Raw genomic sequence first — 19,671 nt, 5'->3', positions numbered from 1 at the left:
CTGAAACTGGTCCTCACAAAAATAGCTGTAGAAGAGCTAACACACACACACACACACACACACACACACACACACACACACACACACACACACACACACACACTGTGTAAAATCTCTACCATACGTTTCAGTTATTCAAACATCTTTGTTCAGAGCCTTTGTGAGGGAGACAGACAGACAGACAGACAGATCAACAGACAGAGCAAGCGAATCGATTCATTAGCTACTACAATAATATACCTGAATGTCTGGTGAACCATTTGTGGTTGATTTTCTTTGAGGATAATGTGTGTTTCATATTTTGAGAAGGATGAAGATGGAATAAAAAAAGATATCTTTAGTTCCGCTGGATAAACCTTTATTTGATTTTAAAAGAACAATCTGATTATCAAATCGAATTTAATTTGTATAACCAATATTCACAAATCACAAACTCTTGTGTCATAGAGTTTAACAATCTGTAATAACCCTGAAAGTGTTATCGCAGTGTAAAGCTAAATTAGTGGTGTCCTCACAGATTGAGCAAAGAGGACGTTACCTGATTTAACTTTACTATGTTTACTTTCAGAGTGTAATGTTCTGCTGAAAGTCTGTGATGACAGATTTTTACCTTAATAAGAAATTTAGATTCAGTAATAAATGTTGTCTGCTTGCCATTGGCCATAGGATTTCTAAATACAAGTATTTATTTGAGTTAGCTTCCCCTCCATCACAAATGTTTTCACCAAATTTATTTAAATGAATCTATTTATTAAGTTTTTAACGTTCTGTTCATCTGGGTGATATTAGTCTTGTGATGTTGTGGCATTCACACTACATTTATATTGAGAAACAAAGACACAAAGAAACCTTATTTTCAAAGGAATAACTGCACGGTTGAACTAATTATGACCTTTAGCAAAGACATTTAAAGAAGAAGTTTAGTTTGTGTGGAAATAAATAGCTAAGAGACATGTTCCCTTCCATGACTGTGAGCCATGTGGTTTCTAAAGGGTTCAGAAATCCTCACATGACCAATCACTGTGTGAAGGAGCTCGTCAGGGTTGAAAAGTTACGAATCATTTCACTTTTTCTTAAACTGACGTGCACACTACTACATATACTCTATGTATCTGCAATATATACACCCATCAATGTCACATAAATGTGTAACATCTCACAGATGACCACACTAATATTTTTCAGCTGCTTTACAGAGTAAGGACAACGAAATACAAATAAAATCTTTCCACCAAATCAAATCAAAATCTCAACTTCAGATTAACATCTTTTTTTTTTGCTTAAAAATGCAATAAATTAAGTTGAAAGAATAAAAATTGTGTGACAGTGGCGCCCTCGAATACGCCTGTCAGATAAAGAGAGGGATTTCAGATGGGGTTTGAGAATCCAACAAGCCTTTCATTGGTACGTATTGAAACCTCCGTTCCTACTGCCCCTCAGCAGCCTGATAATGTGGCATTATTTTTATTATCAAGGAAAAAGAACAAGACAGACTCTATTACATCAGTAGTGCCACTTTACTAAGCTCATGTGCACACATTTAAACAGAATGACAGACATCTAGTGGATCAGAGTCTGCCACCTTTCATTTACACTTACCTATTTAATTCTAACTCATACCAGATGATTAAATGATAAAATGACAGCAGTTATTTTTAGCATTCATGCAAATTGAGAATGACGTGCGATATGTTCAGGTTGAAAAATATAAAATCTGTAACACAGCATCATCCTCAGCAGGAGGTCAAATGAAAAGAAAGATAACACTGTGGGTAATATAATAAAAATGATTTGTCGGCACATTAGCATGAAGTCTCATACGATCACACACTGCATCTTATACAGTAAAGAACATTTATTTCCTTAAAGCAACACCATGTAACTTTTACTGAGCAACAGCGCCCTCTGCAGCCACACATGATGATGATGAAGTCACATTAAAAAAGGCCTGTTCGGGGATGTTTTTACCTGTCAGACATTTTTCTTTCTGCATAAAAGCTTTAAACATTGATACACGTTTCCATCTATATTAGACACTGTCATTTCTCAAGAATTTTGTAAATATTGACTTGACATATGACATCTATTGCACTTCTGTCCGTCCCGGGAGAGGGACCCCTCACATAACTCTCCCTGAGGTTGTTTTTTTGGTAGTTTTTCCGCACTCTGGTCGAGGGTTCAGGGCAGAGGACGTCACACCTTTTACAGTTTATCAAACCCTATGAGGCTAGTGGTGATTTGTGAATATGGGCTATAGAGATAAAACTTGATTTGAGTGAATTAAACTGAAATACAACTGAATGGTGGAAATTCCTCATTATCCCCAGATTCCTGAATCAGAGAAGCGGCTGCTGTAGCAAATACACAAAACTCTGTTTAGAATTCTTAGTATTTTAAGTTTTTTCTCTGAATACTGGACATAAACATAAACATGGTTCTTCTAAGTTCTCCAAGTCTTTTTAACTGATCTACAATTCGGCATTAGCTGTTACACACCTCACGCAGGAGATCGTACCTGCTCACCAAAGTGAGTGTCACCATTCTCCATGTTACAAATTTGTCAGTGTGACAGGTTTTAAAGATGCTATTTTAAAGTCAAAATAAAGTTGCATAGTGTTGCTTTAAGTTCCTTACACACTTCTCTGTCTCTCCATGTCGCCAGTCAATGCAGTTCACTTGCAGTAATATCTGGGAGGTGCAAACTACAAACATCAGTTTCATTTGAGGCAAACAACATTTTGTAGATGTCACTTTAAACCAGCACTTACACTGATGATGGAGGCAGATACACCCTGGACCAGTCACCAGGCCATCACAGGGCCAAACATCCATTTACATTCACATTCGATTTAGAGTCGCAAGTTCATCTAACCGACATGTCTTCACCCTGTAGGAGGGAAACCAGTGTCCCCACAGGAAAACCCTGGCAGCCACAGGAGGAACACTTATGACTTCACTTACACAGCCGTCTTTCTCTTCTCATGATCTGCAGGGATTATTTTCACAACGTGCCAGAACCAGGCAGAGCTGATTGTGCAAACCATATCACACAGGAGGGAAGAAATTGTGCTAATAAGTGTGATAGCATAATAAAAAACAAACATTACATGGTAAAATATGGAACAGTTAGGAATTCATGCTGTGGCTGAAACAAAACTCCTCTTACATAACCCTGAATAACAGACACAAACATCTAAAATGAATGTGAAGTTGTGGATATTCTGCTGTGATCCACTTTTCTCTCTTGATCCATTATAACATTAAGTAGTTGTGGTTACTGAGGGTGATGATTTGTTCCTGTTGCAGAGATCACGTCTCATTTCGGTTTTGTCAGGTTTCTGCATTTGTTTTCCTTCTCGAGTTCACATTAAGTCAGACTCGCAGGTCCAGAAATGAGGAGTCTGATCAGGTGCAACAGGAGAAGTTTGGTTTCTTCCGGGGAGCGTCCAAGCTGGGCAGCGACTGATAGTGACTCTTTCGATTTAAGGATGCCTGTTCTTTTACCTGCCTGTGGGGGGGGGGCAGAGAAAAAGAAAAAGTGAAATCAAAGTAAAAGTTCAATAAAACTAATCACTCATCAACCACCTGATCTTATTACAGCTACAGTAACAGGTTTCCGGTGGGAAGATGCTACAGTTGACAGGCCTCAAGCCACGGACAGATTATCATGACGACGCCACAGACCCCGACCCACTCACTCAAATAGTACACGTTCACTTCCTGTGCCTGAGGACAACCTAAAACCAAACATCAAACTTGAGATATCAGGTTCACAAGGCAATTTCTCTATTTGTGAGCCCAAAGCGACTGTGACCTTTGACCTTTGGCCACCAGACAAAAGGAGTCCAACTGAACATTTGAACCAAACCTGAATTCCCTCGAGGTGTTATTGAGATATCATGAATTGGGCGGATGGACAAACCAAACTGATTATTTCTTGGAAACATCCACTTCTGTGTTTGGTTCATACGTATCAGACGGAAACAGATGGTACATCTCACCTGGCCAGATGCAGCACGGCCTCCAGGATGTTGGAGCCATCTTTGGCGCTAGTTTCACAGAACAGAGTGTTGTATGTCTGGTGGGTAAAGACAGAAAATCAATAATCCATAATCAATCTGTTTATTTTACTGCTGATCCTAGTTAGTTACAGGTTATGACTTGGAAATGAAACGAAGATGACAGTGGATGTTTACCATGGCCAGTTTTTCTCCGTAGCTGGTGGGAACACAGTTAACTTCATATTCTCTGAGATCACACTTATTACCCACGAGCATGATGGGAATGTCCTCCATACTCACGTCCTGCTAAGCATCAGAAAAACAGAAAAACTAGTTAAACATAAAGAAATGAAAAAAAATATATATGTTGCTGGACGGTGAATTTATGAATGTATGTGCTGGGTAAGATCAAATAAAAAATGTAATATTAGTTAATTGTTTACATAGTGCTTTGTATCAGACAACACATAACAGATTTTCACAGGCTACAAAATACAACATGCAGGAATTTTTTAAACATGCCCACAATAAAACAGCAGAACACAATCTGTGCATGCTTCACACTCAACACTTACACATCTGCTGCATGTGAGAAGAGGGAAACAAGCAAGAACGTTGGTAACGTTGGTATTAAAATGAACGTGTGACAACATGTTAACATAAAGTATCTTAAAAATAAGACAAACGCTGCTGTTACAGAAGGTGGATAAATTCCACCTTCACTTGAATCTGCAGACGTCAAACACTGTGATAGTTAGTTTGTCAGTTGGTTTCCTCAGAGCACCTTTATTACCTCGATCATGTCCACCCACTCTCTCACATTCAGGAAGCTCTTTTCACAGGTGATGTCGTACAGCAGCAACACGCCGTCCGCCCGCCGGAAATAAGACTTTGCAATACTGCGAAACCTGAGGTGAGGGGAGACAACAGTTCAACATACAAATATATACACATATACACACACCGTTGATTTTTTAACTTGTGATGGCAGAATAATTTAAGTTTTTTGTGATAAGATAAATACAAAATTTGTTTCGTCTTACTTTTTAGTGCAGCCTGACCGATATTAGGGAATAAAACATTTCCGATATTGGCTGTTGTACAAATGAAACAATATTTCAATGATTCCTAGGATGTCGTTATCATATCTTAATGACAAAGATTAAGTAATTGAGGTTTTTATTTGAGTCTTTTAATATATTAAACAAATATATCAACAAATGTACTTACGTATAATAGTAATTAGATTAATTTGTTTAAAAAAAAAACACACACAGTTTAACCATAAATTATATCATCAATAATTATAAATAGATATCAAATACAACCAAATATAGCCTGTTGAACTTGAATTAAGAAAATATTTTTTGCTCATGTAAAATGTAAACGTAAATGCACAGCTTTTCTACAATGTTTATTCTGTAAAATCATTGATTTTATTTCGACAAACATCAACGCTGATAGCAATATGTCTGTGAAGGACGTCGGCTGATTTTGTCGACGAACCAGTAAATCGGTCAGGCTCTACCCATTTGGAAGCTTGCATATCTCCTAATAAGCTTTTGTACATATATAATAATACATATATATCAAGCAAAACAATATAACACACCTTTCCTGTCCTGCAGTGTCCCATAGTTGTAGTAAAACAGGCTCTCCATCTACAACAAGTGTCTTGATCTGAAAGTCCACCCCTGAACACACAAAAAGTCAAAATAAAACATATCACACTGCGAAACTAATACAACTAAGGAAACATCACATTTTACAAAGTCACACAATAGTCAAGGGCTTATTTAAACTATAACCTTCACAGGAATCTGACCATTAACTACTGGCTGGTTAACTATTAATCTGTCAGCTGCCACTTCCTCCAGGCTTTTATTCCTTGGAGAATATTATTTGCCTGAAATCGAAGAGGAGAGAACAAGACAATAAAGCCAGTCATGACTAAAAGAAAGTTTTGTTTCATCCGACTCACCCAGAGTTGCGCTGGAGTTAAGTTTGAATTCGTTCTTGCAGAGACGCAGCAGGAAGCTGGACTTTCCCACGGCAGCATCTCCGGCCAACACGATCCTGAAGGCTTTCTCTGAGGTCCTGTAGCCCTGGTCAACGCTGCCCGAGTCCTTCTGCAGAGGGGACAGAGCGATAACATGAATCTGCACAATTACTTTGGCTTTGACCACTTTACAATTTCTACTTGTCTTATTTGCATGTCTCTTTGTCATCAGCCACATTCGGCGATGTTGAGGGTCTTATGTCTCATTGCTTTTTATCTTCTCTTAGAAACCCTCCCTTCTTTCTTGTCTCTCTTACCTGAACACTGATGGCGGTGAGGGCTTTCCGTGTAGTCGGTGGCGGGGTATTAATCTCACCAACGGGTTCAGGCAGCTTCCAGTCCAACACTGAGCTGCTGTCCGACCCGATTGCTGATTCACCGTCTTGTGTGTCTGCAGGCTGGGATGGAGAAACAGAGGCAGACGTTAGCATTACACCGAAGAAAAGAAATTCTCCATTCTCCGGGAAACCAACGGAAATGTTGAAACCATGTTAAAGAACGTGCAAATTGTATGGGTTCTTCTTTTTGTCATGCCCCACCCTTCCACAAAATTTCATGGAAATTTGTTACGTTTTCTTTTTTTTCTTTTTCGCGCAATCCTGCTAATGACCAAAGAAACGCAGATGAAGAAATAACCGCCATCCACAGCTGTGTGTCTGTGTTTGACCTTCTTCTCGTCTCACCTCAGTGTCAGACGTTTCTCCCATCATGCTGTCATTGTTGTCGTCCTCCACCTTCTTCTCCTCTCTCTCCTCCTCCTCCTCCTCCTCCTCTTGACCCTTGACCTCCTGCTCAGAGTCGTAGCCTCCGTGCGAGCCTCTGAGCGTCGACAGGCCGCTGTCCATGTAGACCTCGGGCAGGCTGTCCTCCTCACACTCACTGCTGTCCCTGCGCTTCAGGCCTGGGTCGCACATGGCCAAGGCCAGCGTGTCACAGCTGGGCCGCCGCCCGTACAGAGGGAAGTCGTCCATACGCTGACCGAACCTGAGGAGGAGACCAGGAAAATAAATAAAAACCTCCATAGTCTAATTCTGCATCCTCTAGAACAAAATGGAGGTAAGAAAAGTAGAGCCTACAAACTATTACTATTATTACCCAGAGGAACCAGGACATTGTTTCTGCAATAGCGTTTTTATTTACATATTTATTTTTCTGGTAGTCCAAATAAATAAATACTAATACAAAACTCTAATATTACAGTTTAATACTTATTTTTATATTATACATTTTCACATTTTTGATTGCTGTATAAACAGACAGGTGTGTTCGGGAGAAAAAAGCCTTAAATTCCAAGCAAAGCATCTTGATTCAATACATTTTACACTGGACATGCAAATGGCTCAAACTTGATACACCCAGTCTGAAATAAACACCCTGAACAATGCAAACACGTATATCATCCTTAATCCCTAAACACTTACAGTTAAAATTCTGCTCTTGAAACAACTGAAATGGTATTTAAAAGATAAACCGTAACTGTGATCCAGACTCTGTCCAATAGAAACAAATTGATTGTTCAGAAAATATAAAAGTTCATCATTGTGTATCAATACACTACTTGCATACAATGAGTAGAAGATTGGCGCACTGACCTCTCCATTAATGCATATGGGGACGTGTAGCAGATGCTTTTACTTCTGCTTCTCTCCTTAATTTCTGCACCGTTAACAGACTGAAACACATGATATATATAGAATATAATGTTTCATTACTTTCTGAAACTGACACATATTCATACTGTGATTGTTTTCATGAATATTGTAACACTACATGCTTTTTTCATTTCAAACACATCTGCTGGTCCAATTAATTAGTTTTTTTGGGTTGAAATTGTGTAAATAGGTTTAAGCATCAAAGCAAAAAGTCAGTTTTTCTTATTGCAAAAAATAAATGGCGTCTATAAACCCAAAGTAGGAAATAACTTCAGCCTCTTTTAATTTGTAAACTAGACTATTTTTTTTTTATTAACTGTGCAGCTTTACCCTTGATGTCCTCTCCAGAGCTGTTCTCAGGCCATCGTTACTGTCATGGAGCTTCCTGTTGGCGTTTCTATACACACACACGCACACGCACACACACACACACACACACACACACACACACACACACACACACACACACACACACACACACACACACACAGCGAGAGAGAAAGACAGAGAATATTTATTTTACTTACTAAGTGTGTATGTGTGTGTGTGTGTGTGTGTGTGTGTGTCTGTGTATGTGTCTGTGTGTGTGTGTTTCTTCCTGACTTACTGCAGAATCTCGATCTGATTCTCCAGGATGTCACGCTCATCGGCAAAAGTTTTCATGAGCTCCTCGTCTCTGCATCATAAATAACAATTGTTAGAATTTATACATTTGAAATGGTAAATACAAATGAAAAAAATATACACAATATGCAACAGTTGTGTGTGTGTGTGTGTGTGTGTGTGTGTGATGAGGAGGCCTGAGCAGGGGGAGTGTAACTCTGCTGCGTCTGTTGCTAAGTAACGCTTCTGAAGAAGTTATTGTGTGTGTGAAGCCGCTCCAGGATATCCTGTTTCAGCTGTGACAAAGTGAACCCCCCCACACACACACACACACACACTCCCCCAGTGGAGACACTGAGGTCCTCACTTGTTTTTGTCCAAGTCTCTGACATCTGTCATCAGGGGTTGATAAGGGGCCAGATGGATAAACTTGATTACTCTAAAACAAATGTCGGCCTATTCCTGACTAGAAACAAGCTTGAAATGCAAGATGAGGCTTTAGGAGGTTTCCATGTGTGATGGAGAGCAGAGAGACAATATTATTCTCAACTTCAGAATTAACAAATGAGATTTAAAAAAGGTGGAGAAAACCGTCTCTACCACTTCCATGTCATCAGTAATTCCAGGTTTAGAATTTTTAAATATTTTCCTGAAGTATTAGTGTGTGCGTTTGTGTTTGCAAGAGAGAACGGGAGATGACGTCAAGTCTTGTGCAAAAAAACCATTTCCTTCTGGTGGCAAAACATCAAAAATATATCCCCTCATGTATGACCACGAGAGCTCTAGAAGAATCTGACAAATAGAATATGATGCTGATGTCGGTCAGAAAGGACTGCAACTTGCGACTAGAGATTCAAGATAAATCCAGTTGAATACCCCAAACGAGAAGGGCGCTCGAGAGCAAGTGCTCTAACACCATATTACAAATAATGAAATAAAAATCAATTCACTGTTCAGAGCTCATGCTTTGATCGGTTAACTCTGTCTTCAGCGTGTCCATGTCACTGTGTAGACAGGCCACTTTGGTCTGAGATCTCATCAGGTCCTGCTTTAAATGCTGGTTCTCCTGCAGACACAAAGACAAGAGGAGAGAGAGGTGGAAAGTGAGAAATATGACACGTGTGTGAAGCTACAAGCAGAGACGTGAGACAAAGATCCTTCTGGCACGTTAAACAAATGTTATGCAATGACAGACGCAGTCTCACCATTGTCAGCTCACTGATCTTCTTCTTCAAAGCTGGACTCTCGTCTTTCACAGTGATGGTCTTGTACTTATCTTCGATCTGATGGTTCACATATTATAGATTCTGGTCATAAAAAGCCTACAAACTAGGGATGGCCAATATTACAATATCAATAATTATCAAAATATTATATTTCACTTATAACAATATTACAAAGATTCAATATGTATTGATATATTGATTGTAGATGTATGTATTGTGTAAACACAGTGAGGAGTAGATATAACACATAATTGGTTGACCTCAGATATTTAAAATGTTTCTCTCATTTGTTTATAAACTGTCACTCGTATGGTTCTTCCTTTTGATTTGAAGAATAACAAGATCCTGTTTGGTTTTGTATTTTCAATTTAAACCAAAAAACGAAGTTATGTGATAAACTCAAAGCAGAAGTGCACTTTAAAAAAGTCAAAATAAAAGCAGAGTGGATAGAATCTATAAAAACCTCATGTTATGCAAACACAGGATCAATACTAAGCTTGAACACAAAGTGTTCAAATAATAATCAATTATAATTAATTTTATAATTCTTTCACTTTGGCTGCTGCCTCTTTAGCTTCGTGCACTAATGCAGATCACAGCTCGTGTTTTAATCTTTGGAAACAAGTGAGGGTTATTTGCTCAAGTTGATGTTTGTGTTTTCAAGAGGTCAAAAGATTACATTAGTTCACCTTCTCGTGAATGCAGTCAGTCAGTGTTAATGAGAAATGACTCAATGTTCCACTGTTTAGCGGTTTCATATATGTTCAGTACAAATAACTCTTCAGGGCCTGTTTGTGTTTAATTGAGTCGAAGGCGAGTGTCTCTTCTTTGTTGTGAGTCCACATGTCACTGGGACAGTTAAACAGCACACCATCAGTTTTCAAGACATTGATCTGACTGTAACTCTGTGTAGCAAAATGAACTGATCTCCAGAAGAGGCAGTTTTACAAAATAGATTGATAGGAAAATGAATACAAATATTTTAACATGTGAATATAACATTACTCCCACACATACAGGCTATTGCTAATGCTGATTCGTATAATATAAATATACAACACTGCTCAATATTTAAACATACAATGAATGGGTTGTAAATACGACTGCAGGAGTCTGTATAGACCGACTGAGTTGATGGTTTGTCACAGAGAGATATTTACCATCTGCATCCTCTGGATCTTACACTGCAGCTCACACACTTCAGTCTCGAAACTTCTCCGTAACTCGTTCAGTTCGCTCTCTCCTCGCTTCTTCTCCTACACAAACACACACAACCAGCACAAAAACATGGCTGCATTAAAATAACACGTTGTGATATTCTCTTATTAAAGTGTGCATACTGTGAATGTGTGTGTGTGTGTGTGTGTTTGTAAGTGTGCTTCTATTTTTGCGAGAACAAGTTTTAACTAATAGACAATCGTGATGTGTTCACTAATGTGTTTGATCTAAATTTTATGAATTGTTTTCTTCACCCTGGAATGGGCTCTTTATATTTAAATACTTTATATTTACAGCAGGAGCGGGTCCTCTCTACGGAGGCCGCCATGTTGTTTACAGTAGCCCAAACTGGACAAACTAAACACCTTTTGAGTTTTTATGACAACTGAAGGTTTCCACAGGTTCTCTTTCATGTTGAGAAGGAGAGGGTGAGGAGAGGGGCATTTAGCTGCAACATGCAACTTCACCACTAGATGTCACTGAATTCTAAACACTGAGCCTTTAAGACTTGGTGTTAATGCTATGGTTAGAATTCAGTTTATGTTCAGGGTAAGGGACTAGGGAATGCAATATGTTAACATGTGTCCTCACTAAGGACACATGTTAACATAATGACTCATTAATCTGTTCTTATTTTAGGGCAGATTTTGAAAAATGGACGAAGGCCGCTGGTTGATTGATAAGTGTATCAGCAACCGTCTGCGTCCAGTTTCCAAAAATAGATTCCTGTGATGTAGGTGTTGGAACGCGGCAACATGGCTGTGTGCACATTACAGTGTGAGAGAAACAGGTGAGTGCCCTCTAATCATGTGTACTTCTCTTACAAAGCAAACAGCAGCTCCTGAGTCAGTTGAGTACACTTACATAAGTTCAAGTTAAAAGCACAAAGATTTTCTCAGAAAGCAGTTCACAGATTACACTTTTCACACACACACACACACACACACACACACACACACACACACACACACACACACACACACACACACACACACACACACACACACACACACACACACTGCCCCACTCTTATCATGACAACGATGTGTTTACAGTACAGTCTTATTATTGGAGACCAGCACTTCTGTTTGTCTACTGTGTAATACACAGGATGGGATGTACAGATCTGCAGGTGTGTCCATGTGGATCAGTAATGTGATATTCATGCTTGTTTGACATGAGGGAAGAGCTGAATAAACACGCCCTGCTTATCTCTTGGCCTGCACATGCTCCACAGACAGAAACCCATCATATCCACTGACCTGCAATATTGAAACGAAATCACAGAGCCATGTTTATGCATGCGTTTGAATTTGAGAGGATGTGATGAGTCTGTCCCACCTGCTCCCGTGTTTTTCTCTCCGCAGCGTGAATGCGTTGGTCCATCTCCTCCTCCATCTCACTGAGCTGCATCGACGCCTGGTCCTGCGCTCTGCAAAACAACACGAGATAAACGTCAGTGTATACGCCAGCAGCCTGCATCCCTCCATCATCTAATATGTACAGGTACTGGGTTGTCCTCTTAATGGTCACAAGGCACTTGAAGCCGGTGTGGAGTCGCCAAATTTACCCAACCAGCAAGTTTTTGGACTGTAGGAGAAATTCTGAACCGAACAGCATTTATTTCTCATTCATCATGTAACTTCTCACCGCTTGATGGCGAGGGCCAGGTTCTCCATCTCAGAGTTTTGCTGTTTGATCTCTTTGGTGAAGTTCAGGATGACTGTCTCGAACTGAGGAATCATTCTGGGCTCCGTCAGGCTGATGTTCTGGTACAACGTCGCTGCCTGTTCATGTCTGAAATAAAAACAGGATTTCACATTGTCTGCTGTGATGAAATACTGACACGTCCACTCTCTCTTCAGCTTTGTCACTTGGTGGATGGAAGGTGACGGGTTGAGTTTTTTTTGTTTTCCTCAAAATTCAAATGCTTCTCCAGCAAATCACACACCATACTTTATTCACATGGCCAAACACTGTGTCTAGCAGGAGCCCAAAGTGTTTGGTGATGTGTCCTGGAGAAGAGATGTTGACTGGAATAAATCTCACTCTGACCTGTACCCTATGTGTGTGTAAACTTGTTTTTAATAACTCTTTGTGACCTTTTCCAGCATAAACACTACCTTGTGAGGACCAGTAGATCCCATGGCAACCAAAGCTCTGTCCTAATGAGGCTAAATATCCTTTCTGAGCTCCTGGTTAAGGTTAGTTGAGATGTGAAAACAACCAAATTTAAACTGACTGTATCCTAATGTCTGTGGTCTTTTGAGTTGTGATTATTTGAAGCTGAAACGATTAAAGTCTTGGAGTGTAATTATTGGAACCAGTCAAAAATAAGAGCATGCTCTCCATATACAGCGAGACTCTCAGCAGTCAAACCAGGAACGTTTCCTCTTATACTGCCTGAAGAACCAACAGGGGGTTCACCTTATAAATCATTAAAAAGACATGACACCACCATTCAGACAAGCACAAGTAAATCATTTTAAGAAACTATTCTAATTTCAAAAGTCCAGTTATAACACACAAGTGTGTTTGCTGTTGCCTCTGGACTCATTTTATATCTCAGTCAAATACATAAAAATGTAACTTGTATAGTTTCCATCAGTGACAGAACATGTAGATCCCATAAAGACGCGCCAGTGAGAAACTAAACCTCACTTAACCACACAGTTTAGTTTAGTATGCGTCTCTTTGATGTCATTACAGTGATAAAAGTGTTCTGCGTCACAGCTCAATCATATTAGTGTACAGTGAGTGAGTGTGTGTGTGTGTGTGTGTGTGTGTGTGTGTGTGTGTGTGTGCGTGAGTGTGTTTGCCTTCCAACAGGACGGACCGGCTGTAATACTGAGCATATAGACACTGCTGCCTCTCTGTCAATAACTCACGGCACCACACAGCTTGCTGCAGCGTCCTTCACTCTGACACATAAACTTGATGTAAACACAGGAAGTTGTGCTGAGGTGGTTGATGTCGTCTAACGCTGCTGAAAACACCCGTTTGCTGCCCAATAATCTCAAAACTTTAAGCAATTACATACTTTTGCTGGCACCAAATAAAGACTTATTTATATACACAGGTTTTCGGTTCTCTTTCTGACCCCAGTGCGACCATGTCTTGTTTGTCTGTGTTTGCTATTTACATTTGGTACACAACTCCCTGTCTTGTGTACAGTGTTATCACCAAACATTTTGACTATGCGGAATAAAAAATAAAATAAATGCTGTTTTCAAAGGAGCTCCCAAAATCATTATTTGTTGAACATTTAAAACAAATATGACATGACCAGTGCGAAGGAGTCCTGTTTTCAGTGAACACTTACACAGTAGTTTTAGTCACTGCTTCAGTCAGCTGACAGACTGAATATTGATCAACAAAATACACTCATTACTTCGGCCGTAATCATTATGAAGTTATGGGTTCGGACCCTAATCGATTGATTTGCTCATGATTCCTCCTTCTCGCTCACAAAATATTCTTTCATCCACTGAAAAACAGACACTGTGTCTTGTGTGCTATATTGTCCATGTTGTCGTCGCTCAGCTGACTGTTGTGGCAGTGACTCAGACTCTTAAGGAATAAGAGGGTGTATTTAGCAGACGGTACCACTGTGACCATCGATGTTCCGATGTCACAGCACAGCGGCGCGAGGAAGAGTCCCATGTCAGGCCCGGGGCCAAAAACATACACAAAAAGATGATATATGAAAACATTCACAAATAAATAACAATATAAAGACATATGCTTACACAGGTTGGCCAGAGACATAACATTTTACCAGTTGAAGTATTTTGACAATACTGCTAACTCGATATGGGAGTCTTCATGACGATACAAACATCTGCAGCTAAGAGCAAACATGATTTTCAGTCTTTCTCGAAAAGATGCTGAACATGTCTACGCCCAAGCAGATGTGCAAGAGCTTCGCCAAAATAAAGGAGTCAAACATTTTAATGAGAAACTAACTGACCAAACAATGCAGCTATTAAATCAGGACAATTCTTTAGTGCTTTCAATAAATTACACTTTCTGATATTTGCTTCTTCAGACACATTTTTGGTCAGATTGAGGTTCGATGTCTGGCTCTGTCCAAGGATCTCTACTTGACCACATGACAAGAGAAGTGAGCCTCCACTGAAAGGTTATGTCAGAAATGTAACTGTAAATAGAATAAAAATCAAAAATCTGATAAGAATGACTAATTTGAAAGGATGATGGATTAGATGAATTACAGACGCATGAGGCTCATTTAACAGACGCTAAGCTATTTATATGAGTTCCAGTGGATATTGATTCTGTCATACTGACAGTCAGTTGGTCTTTTCATGGCAGACAAACTCAAGCTCTTAACCGAGACATTGCAAAGTGATGATACTCAAAACTGTGAAAAGTAGGGCAGACCTAGTGTGTGTTAAAAACTAATATCATACTAATAAGCTGGGGTAGGCTTTGTTAAGTTGTAGAAAGTTGGAAAGAAGAAGGAAAGCTACTGTTTTAAATTAATTTCAATTTAGAAATAAACCCTGTTTTCCCTCTGAGGTTTGTTGTTGTCCATTTCTCATTGGTTTTCATTTTGCATGCACTTAACCTTTAAAACAGATATCACGAACATGGACCTGTTCCAGGAAAAAGTGTGTAATGTCCACTGGGGCCTTCCACCTGGTCAGAAGGTCCAGGTCCACATTCAGATAGAAACACTTTCCCTTGCATCTTGGTGAGTTCGCCAGTGACCAGTTATTTAAAGTATTGTGGTTCTTCAACCCTGCCTGGCAAACTCTGTGATCCCATGTGTGAGGCACATGTTCAAACTGCTCTGCTTTGGTGAGAGCCACCATCAAATCCCTTGGCGTGTACAGGTGGATGTATTCTTGTTTGTTTCCAGCTGGAGTCCACAAACAAAGACTTGGAGAGCGAGCTGCTCCTGTGTTGTAGCACTAAAGGTGTGGTACTCACTCTGTGTGAAAACCACTCTCCAAGCCTTTCTCCCTGTTTTCTCTGGTGTCATGAGAAACACGACAGAACCACTGCTGTGCTGCTCACTCAATGGCTGACCAGTGGAAAAGCTCCTCTTGATTAACGGTTTGTAAAATGATGTAAAATGTCCATGACACTTTCCCATAAAAGGCCTTTTTAAATCAACAACACAGTTTAGGGATATAGAAAATAGACTGAAGCAGAAACTCCTCTTGGTTTAAATGCTATAGTGATAGAACATTTTCTAACTAGTAATATAATTAATGAACAATCATTTAACATGTTTCAACTTGCTCCCCCTCACATATACTGAAGAGGAAGAGATACACCTGAGTCAACATGAGAAGGTATTTATCTTTGGGATATAATGATTCCTGTAGGGGGAAAAGGACTAAAGACAAACACATGAACAAGCCACAGTTCACTTTCTTTCTCTGACACCAAGGAACAGCATGTAGTGCTGGACGATACGGCCCAAAATTATATCACGATAAAAATGTTCATATCCCTCGATATCGATAAGTGTCGCGATAAATGTCTCATTATTTTTTTTTTTAAGTTTAAAGACTGACTTTCGCTCCTGGGTGAAGGTTTTTTAAACTTTTCTTTATGAGAACAACAAACACCCCAAACACTTTTTTAAATCTGAGGCAGATAAACTATCTGTTCTCCTCAATGTCTTCCATGTAAATATATAGCACTTTTGTTTTATTGCTATTGATGACAAATATATTTGGATAATTACTGATATTGTCTTATTGCCCAGCCATGGTGACTGTTACTCAAACATTGATATAAGCTCTGACCCTTTCCCACAGGTACCTGTTGGCTTTTTACTTTCTTTACGTGAAGCCTTATTTGTGAATTTCCCTGTGGAGATAACTGAAGTGTCACCATCATTGCTCCAACGCATTCAAATCACCCTGCACATTTCCATAATGCCTCTAACACCCACTGGCCCCAAGCTGCCCGCGGCCGTGCGCCCTCACCTGGGGATGAACTTGGCCTGCTCGCCCAGCCGCTCCTCGAAGTTCTCCCAGGCGTCGGACATGTCCCCTCCGTCCGACTCCATGTCTTCCCCGTAGCGGTCGTGGAAGCCGCTGATGAACTCCAGCAGGGTGACGGTGCCGTCGTTGTCCACGTCCAACTTGTCGAAGATGCGGTCGGCCTCGGCGGCGGACACCTGCAGCTCCGCACAGATGGTGAGAAACTCGTTCCTCTCGATGCGGCCCGAGTTGTCCACGTCGTAGGCGTTAAAGAGGGCGCGCAGCCGGTCACGCTCCTCCGCGCTCATACCATTGATGGAGGGCTGGCTGCGGGGAGGAGAAGGCGGTGCAATGGGTTAAGGTGACGAGGAAACCCAGAGGAGAAAGTGTGTTATTCTCCCGATCTGCCGGACTTAACCAAACACGTCGATACAGGTGCGTAAAAACATCTTTAGGTAAAAGTCAATCCGGTTCAAAATGTGAAAATGCTCAGGACATGTTCTGCTCCCGTTGAAGAAATAAGTTTCCAGTTTGTTTCAGCAGCGAAGAAACGAACAGCTGCTCTGTCTGACTCAGGTACAGCAGCTACCTGTGTGTGTGTGTGTGTGTGTGTGTGTGTGTGTGTGTGTGTGTGTGTGTGTGTGTGTGTGTGTGTGTGTGTGTGTGTGTGTGTGCCTCAGAATAATAGGTCTGGGCTTGAGGCCAAATGAAAGGGCTCTCATTGAAGTGAAAGGCTGACACCCTGTCATGGATTGACTGGACTTTATAAACCAGAGAACCACAGATCATCAACCTGTGTAATCCTACAACCTGTAATATACAGAAGGTTTTATACACACACACACCCACACATACACACACCCTGTACATGCACTATGTTTTGCACCTTTCAAACAAGTCAAGTGTAATTCAAAGTGCTTTGCAAGTGATTGGCAAAACACAAGATGTTAAAAATGACAGTTAAGATATAAAAAAACAATGCTAAGATTTTACTAAAACAAAATCGAATAAGATAAATAATAATGGGGCCATGAAAAACACATCTGTTGAGCAAGCGTTAAAATGTTAATAATGAATTTGGACAATTGACATAATAAATATACATTTTCCTTCAAAACAGTAAATACCAGTTTCCTCTGAGATTCTTCTTCCATGTTTTGAACAACATTCTCAGTGCTCATATGAAAGGGAACTTGTATTAATTTTCTTTTTTTCTAACAATGTTGTTTTGAGAACGAGAAAACCTTTTAATGTACATTTTCTGAATTCATAAATCAGAACCCTGCAGGCCAAACCATTCAATGTGATGTATCCTTTTTATGTATGTTTAAATTGGCGTGTATGACTATTGACAAACGTGTGCACACATACTGACACACAATGTTACATTTGCTCTTTGTTCTATGTGTAAATTGATACAGAGAAGTTGTTTTAACTCATTTACTGTCTAAAATGTTTAGTTTAGTTTGGTTTAGTTTAGTTTACAGGTGCCATGTACATGTATACATATATAAAACATCATGCAAAATATACACAGACACAGTCTCCATGTTTGAAAATGGTTCCAAATGTCAATAATCACATGACTGATTTGTCTTGAGCCATGTGAGTTAAGTGTTTTTAAAAATCCACAACATCACCTGCAGGCCAAAACAAGTGCAATATTTGACAATGTCTGTATGAAAATACAATATACTGAATATTCTGTTTGAACCTGCGATCCCTTCTCACCCTGAAGCATCAATTTACCTGGATTTACTGTCAAAGAATGAAAAATGCTGATGTTTTTAGTTTTGCAGGACTGTTTTTCAGCCTGACTCTCTGCTGACACTTCCATGGCATATGTTACCAAACTGGGTCACTTTTTTATTTGTAAATAATGTTTTCATCAGAAAATGAAATTGACATCACACTTACTGGATGGGACTTTCAAAGTGACACATTTCAGTTTAGGTTAAGGTCATGTTGACGCATTAAATGGTCAAAGAAACGTGGTGATTTATTTCAGGGATCTTCAGGGGTATCAGATAAAACACTTCCTTAATACACCTTTTTAGAGATATTGTGACCTAAAACTCATTTACTTTTCTTTTTTCTTTATTGAGCTCATGAATAGAAAAAAAACAACAACAAGGAAATCCTGAAGACAAACACTTTCAAAGTGATTCATCCCTTTTACCTTCACTTTCATTTACATGTTTATGACAGTTCTCTCACCTGGATATGATCTGCTCCTTGTTATTTGAAAATGAGTGTTTCTCCTCTTCTTCACTGTCCTCCTCCTCTTCCTCCTCCTGGTTTCGTTCTTTGAAGCCGCTGATGAACTCCTCCAAAGTCACTGTTCCGTCCTTGTCGACGTCCAGGCGGGTGAATATGTTTTCTGCCTCCTGGGACGGGACGTGAAGCTCCTTGCAAATGGTGAAGAATTCATCTTTCTCAATGCATCCTGAGTAATCCACATCGTAGGTGTGAAAGAGCGAAGTCAGACGAGTTTTTTCCTCTTCACTCATGCCTTTTGTTGATGAGGCCATATTGTTGCTTTTTAATATCAAGGAGCAGCTACAACAGATAGTTGATAGAAGTGTAATAAAAAATCTGACCAGGCCTTTTGAATTTTAACCGTAAAGACATTTACTTTAACGTTATATTTCTTTCATTTGAGGATCAGGTTTAAATCCAGTTGTTTGGTGGCAGCAGGTAAAACATTTTGCTCCGTGTCTACAAAAATCCCATCGTTGAAAAGAAAAAAGATTTGTCTCAACGCCTCTGCCACTTCACTTTTATATCCTCGCCTCCTCCTCTTATCTCACTCCTTTTTTGTGACTCTTGTACACTCCTGACAACAACAAAAACAAAAATCAGTTCCCTCAAACATGGTGTGGCAAACGCTGTTAATCCATGACTGGCTTCAAAGGGCAAATTCCCTCCGAGCAGAGAGATAACAGCCAGGCC

General features: G+C 39.8%; 1 protein-coding gene across 1 annotated transcript; it reads right to left on the bottom strand.

Moving 5' to 3' along the window:
* Positions 1–1,448: 1,448 nt before the first annotated feature.
* Positions 1,449–19,572, bottom strand: rasef (RAS and EF-hand domain containing). The gene is made up of 18 exons (XM_035166987.2): positions 18,937–19,572; positions 16,723–17,046; positions 12,410–12,556; positions 12,101–12,191; positions 10,702–10,797; positions 9,521–9,598; positions 9,266–9,381; positions 8,320–8,388; positions 8,043–8,109; positions 7,653–7,732; positions 6,744–7,044; positions 6,318–6,458; positions 5,983–6,130; positions 5,614–5,695; positions 4,795–4,909; positions 4,197–4,307; positions 4,002–4,078; positions 1,449–3,508 (listed from the first exon to the last, which is right to left on the bottom strand). Exons 1-18 carry the CDS (start codon positions 19,248–19,250, stop codon positions 3,406–3,408), a joined length of 2,460 nt encoding a protein of 819 aa, XP_035022878.2. The 5' UTR covers positions 19,251–19,572; the 3' UTR covers positions 1,449–3,405.
* Between the last annotated feature and the right edge of the window lie 99 nt (positions 19,573–19,671).

The sequence above is a fragment of the Hippoglossus stenolepis genome, chromosome 9 (assembly GCF_022539355.2).
Source record: "Hippoglossus stenolepis isolate QCI-W04-F060 chromosome 9, HSTE1.2, whole genome shotgun sequence".
Taxonomy (NCBI): domain Eukaryota; kingdom Metazoa; phylum Chordata; class Actinopteri; order Pleuronectiformes; family Pleuronectidae; genus Hippoglossus; species Hippoglossus stenolepis.
The sequence above is the reverse complement of the archived record's forward strand: the minus strand, read 5'-3'. Positions and strand labels throughout refer to the sequence as shown.